General features: G+C 38.8%; 1 protein-coding gene across 1 annotated transcript; it reads left to right on the top strand.

The window, feature by feature from the left end:
• Nucleotides 1-1237: 1237 nt before the first annotated feature.
• LOC104950661 (mannose-P-dolichol utilization defect 1 protein-like) lies at nt 1238-4600 on the top strand. Its single transcript, XM_010777208.1, has 4 exons — nt 1238-1407; nt 2760-2875; nt 3406-3516; nt 3602-4600. The coding sequence occupies exons 2-4, from the start codon at nt 2837-2839 to the stop codon at nt 3710-3712; spliced, it is 261 nt and encodes an 86-aa protein (XP_010775510.1). The 5' UTR covers nt 1238-1407; nt 2760-2836; the 3' UTR covers nt 3713-4600.
• The last annotated feature ends 7083 nt before the right edge of the window (nt 4601-11683 follow it).

Here is an 11683-nt window from a genome sequence, read left to right as displayed (position 1 = left end):
ATATACACAGCAGCCTGTGAGCAGTATGAACAGTGTGTATGAATATGCTAAGATATATAAAGTATGAAAACGGTAAGCAGTGCAAGTATAGTATAACCTATATAGATATTAATTTCATGATGATAAACATTGTGGAACAATGATGAAAAATGTGAATGGAAGTGGCGACGTAAAACTGACACCAAACAACAACAAACTTTTGCCGAGCCAATTGGACAGTTTCATCAGCAACACGGGGTAAAAACCACCAATGAGCGCTCAGCTCGAGATACCAGCGAGTCGTTTCCCATCAAGCATTTCGCCTCCGCAGCCCGTGGAGAGGAACTGCGCCGCCTCGCCGCGCCTCGCTCTCAAGGCTGCGGGCGTCTTTGTCCCGCGAGATTTCAACGTCTCATGTGAGCGAGCCTCCAGAGCAAGTCGGACAAAATGACTAACCATCATGCAACGCACGAGCAAGACGTTGATCGAAATTGCGCAGGTCTCGCTTGTCTCAAACAAGCCTAATGTCTCGAAAACACATGTTGGCGACTGGAAGACATCCAGTGTTTGGTCTTTTCCGGAAGCATCCTACAGTGTCTCAACTGAAAGAGGACCACAAACACACACAAAATATAATACAATTTTGAGATTTGGGGATATGTATCTCCCATTCTGTCACTTTTTCTGACATTTTCAACACCAAACATGTCGTTAATGTGTTTAGTGAACTACAGCAATCTGAAAGCCTGTACATTATCTATATCTCACTTTATCAGTTGAAAAATGCAGGAAATTACTTTTTTAATGCAGTATTTTCTGATTTATGGCGCAACACAAAGATGGTGCAAAACTTTGACTCTAATATATTAACAACATAAAACAAGAATATGAACCTGGCTTTATCCAATGTTCACACAAGAGTTCTACATCCTGACACATCCTTCATCTACACTGTCTCAACTGGAAGAGGACCAGAAACACATTAAAAATATAATAAAATGTGGAGACTTTGGGATATTTATCTCCCATTCTTTTACTTTTCGGGCATTTTACAGACCAGACATGTCGTTGATGTCACTGTTTACAAAACTACCACTTTTTCTGAAAAATGCATAGAATTATGCAATATATGTTAAATACATGGTTTATACATGTAATTACTGGGGTTCCATTTCTTCTGATTACCTCATTTGGGCGTGCACATTTGCCGCGTGCAAACCTACCTCTTTTGGATTTGGAAAGGTTGGCATGTATGGAAGGATGTTTCTCTGAGAGCTTTTGTCTGCAGCTGACTGTATATCTGTTATTATACTTATCATAGATGTGTTTTACTTCTTCGCAGTGCCTGGGGTGAGAGGCTCATCACGTTGACCCAGACTGCCGCCATTCTCTTCCTCATCCTGTATTATCGTGGCCGAACCCTCACAGGTTAGCGCACACTCAAGCACAATTTTTCTTATTTCATATTCCAAAATATGAATGTACTTTGTATGCATTTTTTTTTACGGAATGCCGGGGGGGATGTGGTGCCATGATCTGGTGTGTGAGGAATCTGGCGGCTGCATGTTCTACCCCCCCCCCCCCAAGCTTTGTCATTACAAAATAATGCCTGTTATGATCACTTTAAACCATTTCCTTTCATAGTTTGTTTTCCAATCCTTTGTTATTACTTACTTTTTTATCCAAAAATGATAGCCTCAATACATTGCCTACAATTGTTGATGTTGAACACCTTTTAAAAACCACACCACCTTTTGTCAGTACAGTAGTTACATTTAAGAACCATTGAAATAGCTTCTGATTAGGTTTATCTAGATAAGTGTTTCTCAAACTTTTTCATACCAAGGACCACTTAACCAATAAAAAAACACTCGCGGACCACCTAACTCCACAAATATCCCAAATCACATCCTTTTTCTAGAACAGATTACAAATCGCCTGAAAATGGTACAAGCAAGAGGCAACATGTGTGATGAAGGTGTTGCGCTGGGCTTGAAACTTAAGCTCACTCCATTGCGGAGATATTCCCGCGAGAGTGCGGAAATCTTAAATTTATTTATTTATTTCAAATGTGAAATGTTACCAATATACTCACGGACCACTAGGGGGCGCTCACGGGCCACCAGTGGTCCGCGGATCACACTTTGAGAAGCACTGGCTAGATTAAGCCTCAGCAAGGCCTTCATGCCTTTTTCAAGCTTAAAGACTCTACACTGTAGAGTCTACAGAGTTATTCAATAAAAATGTATATAGTCAAAAGTCATAACTGTATTTTCACAGAAGGTGACTTTTCCAGTCATCAGTCACATCAATCATTAAGAAGTCAAATGCTTTATTGACAAGCTCCTGTGCATCCTGTATGAGTACATTAATAGTATATATATTTCTGCTACTAAAACGCTTGTCTTGTTCAGTCTGATGTTTATGTGAAGAGGGGTTTATCAGTGACTCATAAAGTCTTCCTGTTTAATTCTTTGCTCAATGCTTTCCTGGAGCGCCCTCTTGTGGTGTTATCTTGTGTCTCATAAACTTCTCAGAGGGACCTTGTGTTCAAAGAACACATTTCACTGAGTTAAAGAGTACATGTTGTGCTCATCTTCAAGTTCATATTTGGTTTTTGTGCCTCTACTGTTTAATGTTTAAAAAGGTCTTTATTTTTCCTGCACTGCCTACCTCTTTTCACCCTCTGTCTGAAACCAGAGCTGGTTTTCAGTGTAGCCTTTTTTTTTCTTTGTGCATGAAATTCCTTATTCATTCCTGTTATTCTCTTTTCATGGCAGGAATTCTGTTCCTCTTGGCTTTCGGAGGGGCCATTTTCCTTCTGGCGTCCTATGCAGCGGCAGCAGTCGTCTCAGCGATGCAGGCCTCCAGTTTGCCGGCCTTAATAGCAAGCAAGGTAGCAACTCAAACATATCTCTGGAGCTCAATATGTTTGCTGTCCTATGACCATTACAACCTGTATGGAGGTAGATTTGTCTCAATTATTATGTATGAACAGACCAATAATGCGTGAAATGTGTTAATGTAAAACACCTTCCACAAATGCAAAAGAAAAAATTATTTCTCTGTCTAAAAATATTTAGCAAGTACACATACAAAACTACAAATGCACTTGCACTATTTTATGTGTTTTATTGTGTTGCACTGTTGGAGGACCTCAGATCTTCATTGTCATAACTACACGGTAGCTATATGTACAAATGACAATAAAAGTCTTGAATCTGGAAAATCATGCAGTAAAATCTATGAATTCTCTAATTATAAAATACAACTAAACAAATCACACTCGTATATATCTTTCTAACATCTCTGTTAGTGGATCACTTTTTTACACACATGGCTTTTTGAGACAAACTAAAAGTAAACATGTAAAATGTAAATCTATCAGAGGACAGAGAATGTATTTGCTGTTATTGTTGTTTCCAGGTCTTCCAGGCTGGAACAAACCACAGTAACGACAGCACGGGCCAGCTGTCCTCTCTGTCGGTGCTTCTGTCCTGGGCCGGCTCTCTGGGATTCATCTTTGTGTCTCTACAGGTACGCTCACACAGAAACACAGCATGCACTATACTCCAATCTCTCATGGTTATCTTTACTAACTGCTCCAAACTGTGTCTTACAGGAGACAGGAAACTGGTTAGCCACGGTGTCCCACACTCTGTCAGCCTGTCTCAGCTGCGTCCTCCTGGCTCAGGTCCTCTGCCCTGATGCCACCAAGAAGAAGAGCGAGTAGAGGTGGAGGACAGTGATGAACAAACACTCACATCATGTGCAAATCCTTCCTTTCCTTTGAGGAAATGCTTTGGGATTCTGAGCCAGATGTTGGAATAAGAATGGCTACAAATACAGCACAGATGTAGCAGGAAATGTTTACAGTACAGAACACTTTTTGTATATATATATATACCGGTATATGGCTGTATGCTACATTAAGATATTTCATATTGAGGATATATTATGCTAATTTCCAGGTGCGTATTTGTATTTCTTGCCTCTACATGTCTCCATGCTTTAATGTTCAAAAAGCTCTTTATTGTTCTCATACTGCCTGTGCTGCAGCACTTCTTTTCACCCTCTGTCTGAAACCAGAGCCCAGTCTGCTCTGATTGGTTAGCTGGCCAGCTCTGTTGTGATTGGTCAACTGCTGAGAGAAGTCCCGCTCCATCACGTACAATGTGTTGGACTTCCTGTTTAGTGTCTGGATCGTTTATGTCCCATTCCACATATCTCCATCATGTATTATGATTGTATTTGAAACTGTTTGTGAATAAAATACATTGAATGTAACGTCATAAAAGTTAGTTTAGTATGTCAGAAACTAATTATGGTATATTATGTCAACAAAGTATATATTTCCTCCTAAGCAACCGTTTTTAATTTTGTATGCAAGTAGCTTTCCATTAACAGGTTTATATGCTTCACGCCCGCCCTCAAACGCTCACTGTTGCTCGGTAACACTGGATGTTTGCAGGAGCTCAGCCAAGACACACTGAGGTAACCGTGTTGACCTTGTTTGTGTTTTCCGTCCAACAGCTCACAAAATGAGATATCACAAGATAATAAACCATTTATTTATTTAATGATGCTGTTTATAATTGTCTCTGTAATAAACTGTAAGATTGAAAAGAGCTGTCACCTTCACTCACATTTGTGTCGGCACTGTGAAGACCTTAGTCGAGCATTATCAAGGTGTACATAAAAAACTGACCTCCTCCAGTTTGCTCTCTGTTTGCCTTTCACACAGCATTAGCCTTGTGCACCATGCCATGGTGACCCAGCTGACACGAGACATGTGACGTGTCATACACACAAAGAAAACCTGCAAGTGAATCGAGTGAAACTACAATGACTAAATACAAACAAAATATACAAAATTAAAGCCTGTTGTTGCACACATGTGACATGATATATATACATTACTGCAAGTGAAAAAACAAAACCCTGGTGCCTGCAGGTAGATCAAATAATAGTTAATAGTTTCTTTGTGTTTTTCATCACCATTTGTATCTTACTATATCAGTGGTGGCATGCATTCAAGTATAACATGTACTTGTACTTTACTTTGATATCTTATTTATACTTCTACTTCAGTACCATTCATAGGGAATATTATGCTTTTTAGTCCACTACATATCATTTACAGCCTTAGCTACTTTAAGTAAATATTTGTATTAAGAAATGTAATGTTTTATTTTAAATTAAACCACAGTTCATACAAGAACAGTTTCTAATAGATTGATTGTTTTAGGTTTTTCTTTAGATACTTTGAGTGCATGTATGTTCAAATGTAAATGTCCCCTACTGTATGTGGGACGAATAAAGGTATTCTGATTCTGATTTCAATTCAGGCTTTTTAATTGGAATAAAGTATGTTCACAGTATGGTATTTACACTTTTACTAAAGTAAGGGATCTAAATACTTCCTCCGTCCACTTGCCTTCTATCTAAACAAGTGCACAGGTAAATATAACGGTAATGCAAAATGATTGATGCCCTAGCTTTCCTTTCATATTTCAGAACATGCATTTTCTTTCTGTTTCTAAAATAACCTCAAAAATAATTGTGCATGTTAAACACAATGTGATAATGGTGTCACCTGATGAGTGCATGAACTCACAGTGCTGCACTCTCTGTTCTCCAATTAGAAAATAGGTTGGTGGGGAAATTCATCAATTGCACAATTGTGAATGTAGTCAGAAGATCACAGTCATTCTGGTAAACTGGAGGAAATTAACCTCCAGCCAAAACTCCCCTCGGGCTCATCACGTGACGTATTTCAAGTAAAAGAGTCCGTATTGAAGTTATAGTTTAGCTATGTTGAATGAGGTCAAACAATAACTAAAACAGGACTAAAAGAATATCTGAGCCTCACTCACCCTCTCTCTTGTCCACACAAATTAACTACAGTAAATGGCTTCATCATCAGAATCTGACATCGCCAACTTGGACAGAGTGGCACGTAAAACAAATGAAATGTTTTACCGCTGAATAATTGTTATTAAAGGCTCAGTCGAGACCACATGTGTCAAACTCAAGGCCCGAGGGCCAAATCAGGCCCTTGGTGGATTTAATTTCGGCCCGCAGGATAATTTTTAATTACTATTAGATCTGGCCCGCCGGTATATTGCACGCACACCTTCACTCCATCCTGAGGGTCTCCTCAGCTCAGAGCCTGAGCCCAAACATTGATGAACTTGCACCCAAGATGAGATGCCAAGTATCTGAACTAGCATCACAGAGCAGCAAGCTGAGTTTAATGGATGTTTCCTTCTCTTGCAGACAACAGGGCATGTTTGGTTTTTTCTTTGAGGGGAATAGTTTTGTTGAAGCTGTTGTTGGCCTGTGGAAAAATGTAATCATGAGAAGTGTCTCTGGAAAAGCTGCAGATAGAGCCATAAGAAATGAATGCAGCTGATTATTTAATGTTTAATGTTGTTTTTATAAGCAATCATTTAAGCTTTGTTAGTTCCAGGTTTAATTTGTGCAATAAGTTAATTTCAATAAGTTTTGCAATAAACATTGAACCAGTCCGGCCCTCGACTAGTAGCCATTTTTTTATTTTGGCCCACTGTGTGTATTTGAGTTTGACACCCCTGGTCTAGCCAGTCACTTTTCACAGTATTATTACATGTTACTTGTTAGACACTTTTATCCAAAGTGACTTACATACTCAATACTGTGGGCAACCCCCACAGAAGCAATTTGGGGAGAAGTTTCTCAGAGACACAACGACATGCTGACTGCAGTGGGGTTTGAACCTGTGACCCACTGACCCGAACACATACGCACAACCCACTGCGCCACAGTCATATGGTTTCTAATCTGATTTTAGTTTTATAAAGTCATCAGATTCTCGATGTGAAGTAAACAAACGTTAGCACGTCTGAAAGGAATCATTTCTGGTTGACGTGTTGAAGCTGTTACTTTAATGACTCCTCTTCATCGTCTAGTAATGCGTCATGGGAGAGACTATTATAGTCTGTTTGCTCCAGCTGATACTTGTTTACCCTGTTCTATATTACACTAGAACACTCAAAACAAACACATGTGTTCAAGGTACAAGTGGAAATTTTTAAATTGATTAAAAACCAGGTTGTTTGGAAAGTTAAAAAAAAGTTAAAACAGAGCAAAATGTTTTATTAAAGCTAGAGTAAACTTCTCATAATGTATTATTAAAGCCTTGGCACTTTGTGGAGTATTGTGCATGTTATGAAGAAAGCACCAAATATGTAAATATTTACAGTTGAATTTGTTTATTTCATGTTAAATGTGATTCACTCTGATACAATACCAAAGATATTTTCAGACTGTGAGGAAACAAACTGTATTCATCATGTAATCTGTCTTCACTTTGGCTCTACGCTTATTTCATTTAGGAACACTGGTGTATACTTCTGCTGACCTGGAGAGGGTCAAATTAAAATATGTACAGGATGTATTTGTATTTGTCCAGCCCATAATGAGTGGACATCCTCTGTTCTCTAACTTTAATGACCTGATACTTTAAGGAACTTGAAGGTACTTTTTGGAGGCCTGAAAAAACTGAGAAATGCTTAAAAATGGATTGAAGTTACATAAATAAAAATGAAATGTTTTAGAAACTAAATATTATTAATAACAATAGAAGCAAGTTTTTAAAAACCCATACTGTAACAGCATAATGATGTATTTATATGTAAAGTTTAAATAGTTAATTCTTAAAATTGTAAAACAAAAACAGACTTGTTTGCAGTAAGTACATTTACCACCACCAACATATCAAATAAATATACTGTAGGTAGTTTAAACTTCATGACTTTTGACAATTTGTTGCTCAAAGCGCAGTTTTTAAGGTGTCCTTTGGCAATCACGTCTTCCTCCATCTACTCTTACTGTACTTCATGAGCATTATTTTGGTTTTATTATGTATTTGTATTGCACTGTATATCTATTCTTTAAAAAAAAGTGCATTAGCAGATAAGCTAAATCTATAGTGAAATGCTCAATGGCGTTATCTATTCAGTAACAATTAATTTGTTATGTATCTGACCCTTTAAAAATAAACAAACACAACGCATAAAGGCTTAAAATATATGAAATAGTATTGTAAAGTACATTCAGGTAACCTTAATCATGGACAATTGTTAAACAAGTATGTTTTATGTCATCAATGACTAATAAAAATGTACATGTTTTGCTATTTCTATTAATTAAACGAAGAAAGTGTATTTTTTTACAAGTAAGACACTTGATATGTTATAATTGTAAGGCTTGGTTTGTAAAGTATCCCAGCACACACATTGTATAAGCACTCAACACTCCTCAAAACGTTGCCTTGTTTGAACAATTTCACAGTAAAATCTGAACCCTGACATCATACATTGTGTTTCCCTTTAAAATACTCTGCTGCTGTGTGTGTTGGCACAATCCCTTCATTTCCTCAAACTGTGGCCACATGTCGTGCTTTCTCCAGAAGCTATTCTCGTGTGTCCAGTGCATGCTATTTTATAAATGTGGAATGGCACACCTGAGGAGTTTCATTGCTACAAAAGAGCCCTAGTGTTTGACACAGAGCAAACTGTACATGAGGTCTAACGCGTTTCTCTCTGAGTCCCTATGCAGGTTGTCATAGTTTGACAGTACTTATTTGTTTTCATCTTGGAGTGTAAAAATGTAACCTTTGCTTCTTCTCTTCCACACCAAGAAAAGAGCCCCTCCTCCTAACTTCATTAAATGCAGAGCTTAATGAGTTACCCATTTTCCAGCTCCCCTGTCCCTTGTGTTATCTGAGCTGCTTGCGCTGGTACATTTTGCGCAGTTCGTCCCAGAAGAACAAGGACAAAATGGTGTGTGGGCCGATCCGGAAATAAGAGGCTCCCAAGCCTTTATAGAGTCCCATCAGGCCCTCCTTCTTCAGCGTCCTGGAGAAGCAGTCAGTGAAGCCTTTATAAAGCTGCCCCTGAAATATGACAAAGAAAAGTCAGCCTGAGTGTGATCAGTGTTTGAGATCTAAAAATCCATGCAGCAGAACCAGAGATCTGTCAAAATATGGCAGGTATATATTACCCACAATGCAAGCGACAGTTTAGATGGAGTTGTTTTTTCTCCTTTTCCGAACCACTATTCCTTGACCTCCGTGTGAAATGTCAAAGGGTTAAGGAATAGTGGATAGGAGAATTCAAAAGGTCTTAGGAAAAGACGACGGTCTTCAAGAGAATCCGACTGCACTGACACTATCCGACATGTTTATGACCCGCCAGCGGATGTTATTAATGTGTGTGTGCTGTGGGGAAACTACAGTTTTATGTTCTGTTGTCACGGTAAATGTTGCGGCTGCAAGGCATTGTGGGACAGCATTTTTCCTTTCCTTTCAAGGTTCAAGGTTCTTTATTGTAAAACTAACATAGCTACAGAGTAATTATGTCGTTGAAAACACAATAATACAGATAAGCAGACAATATTAAAACAATATTAAAGTATATTATATTAAAAGTAATACAAAAATGAAAAATAGTTTTTTTAAAAGTGAGAATGGAATAGTGCAATACGAGTCTATATACAAGTTATTGGCATGATATATTAGATAATAGATAAATAATGACTAAGTAGCAGATGAATGTTATGACATTGTTTCAGCAAAGGGAGGTCCAGTGTTTTCTAAGATAAAGGAGATTATAAAAGGAGTTTCTCAGCGGCCACTGAGGTACATCCGGGTCATTTCACTTCATTAGGAACCTTCCTAAGCTAAACTGACAAATCAAACGCATCCTCTGGTTAGGAGTGGCTAATGTAACTTGAGCCGTTAGCCTCAGCGCTACAGAGAGCTGGTAAGCTTTTTTCTAAATCCAACAACCATATTTCAAACTTGAAGTTTTAAGACTCAACCAAAGCTGACTCGACTGACATCACTTGAGGCAAAAGACTTCACTTGAACCCCTCTAGAGTCACAAATACCTTTCTATACAACTATTTTTGACACCTGCATTAGTTATCTTGTAAACAGACTTTACATTTGTAAAAAAATGAAATGTTATGGCGTAAGTTGAAAGATGCTTGATAAGCACCGTTAACTTACAATATCTTTCCTATCACAAAAAGGATGGTCCAGTGTATCCTAAGCTAAAGGGTATAATAAAGGAAAACTGAAGCTCCTTTCCTATCATCTAGAGCAGGGGTTTTCAAAGTGTGGGAAGGTGAGCCTCCCCTCAGAGAACATAAGAACAGCCGCGCCCTCCCTCCCAATTATTATTGCTTTTATTATTATTAGTGTTGCTATAATGCAGGGGTATTCAATTGCATTACAGAGAGGTCCAGTAAGAGAAAATGTAATTAAATGCTCTGTTTTCGCTGTCTACCTTCCGCCATTTGAAATTACTCCGACTGTTTCTCTCCTCTTGTCGTCTCTGTCTCTGTGTTTGAATCTATCGTGCTGACTGCACCGATTTGATTGGCTGAGTAGCGTCACCTCCTTAAAACATTAAACAATAACTTTTTTAAACCTTTTTATTTTTATGTTTTAAACATATTGTATAAAACTCCCCACTACTGGACTATTCCTTGCACCCCTCTAGAATAAGCCCGAATGGTCTCAACCATATTGCATCAGTAACGTGCACTTGTTGTTATAACAAGATCGCAAGGACACTGGTAGCGATCGGGAAATTGAGTGTTGTTCAGTTTGTGTGTTGTGGAACATGCGTGTGCCGTGCATGAAAATATACCACACACCCAATTACAATAGCATNTCCCAAACTATAACAAATAAAAATGACACTCCATAGACACTGGACTCGACTTTTGGCGGACACCGTTTGCAGCGTGTCTGTGATCGCATCATACAAACACTGTTTGTATGATGCGATCACAGACACGCTGCAAACGGTGTCCGCCAAAAGTCGAGTCCAGTGTCTATGGAGTGTCATTTTTATTTGTTATAGTTTGGGAAGATTGAAAATCGGTAGGGAAAGCCAGCTGAGTCGGTAGGCGGTAGAAACATGTCAAAAGCGGTAGACTACCGCCCAAATCGGTAGGGTTGGCAGGTATGTGTCCCTCTCTGCAGAACATTAACAGACTTCCTGTTTAACTTGGCAGATTGGCTTTAAGGAGTGTACATTTGTTTGAATGGATGTCATCAGTGCACACCCAGTGGCTTGTTCAAACAGTGAGTCATATTCATAAACTGAAGCTAGCTGAGTGAAACGCGCTTTGATGTTGGGCTTGTTGTTGACATTGGAGTATACTAATAGCATCACAGAAATAGATGTAAACGGTAAAGTGAATGCTTCTCAACTCAGGACACAGTAGTAAGAGGAATAATGAGTAACATGCAACTGATTAATTAATGACTTGTGGTCTGATCTACCAGTGAATCAGACAGAGAACTCTTTTGCGTTTTTTCGATGCTATATACGTACAAGAGGGGGAAGTGGTGTGCTATGGCGTACACGACAGGACAGGAGAAGGCGTAGAGCTGCAGCAGGGCGGAGGTCAGACTCAGACCGTCTGCACTTCTCCTCCACAATATCTTCAGCAGCTGGGGGAGCTGCACTGCACAGAGACCACAACATGCAGTCAGTGTCAGGATTAACAATACATATCTTTACAAATGAGTAAAACATTGAACAATTGCAGTGGAAGACGGAAACATTTCGCTCTTGATTTGCAATTATTGTCTGTATTTCGTTGAGGGGGAGGCTGCTCTGTTTCTTCTTCTTCTTCTTCTTCT

This window comes from Notothenia coriiceps, unplaced genomic scaffold (assembly GCF_000735185.1).
Source record: "Notothenia coriiceps isolate Sejong01 unplaced genomic scaffold, NC01 NC01_scaffold00017858, whole genome shotgun sequence".
Classification (NCBI taxonomy): Eukaryota; Metazoa; Chordata; class Actinopteri; order Perciformes; family Nototheniidae; genus Notothenia; species Notothenia coriiceps.
Note: the sequence above shows the minus strand (reverse complement) of the source record. Positions and strands in the feature narration are given on the sequence as shown.

Coding starts and splice junctions, on each gene's coding strand:
- LOC104950661 (XM_010777208.1), top strand. CDS start 2,837: ATGCAGGCCTCCAGTTTGCCGGCCTTAATAGCAAGCAAG. Junction 2,876..3,405: donor CGGCCTTAATAGCAAGCAAG/GTAGCAACTCAA, acceptor TGTTGTTTCCAG/GTCTTCCAGGCTGGAACAAA. Junction 3,517..3,601: donor TCATCTTTGTGTCTCTACAG/GTACGCTCACAC, acceptor TGTGTCTTACAG/GAGACAGGAAACTGGTTAGC.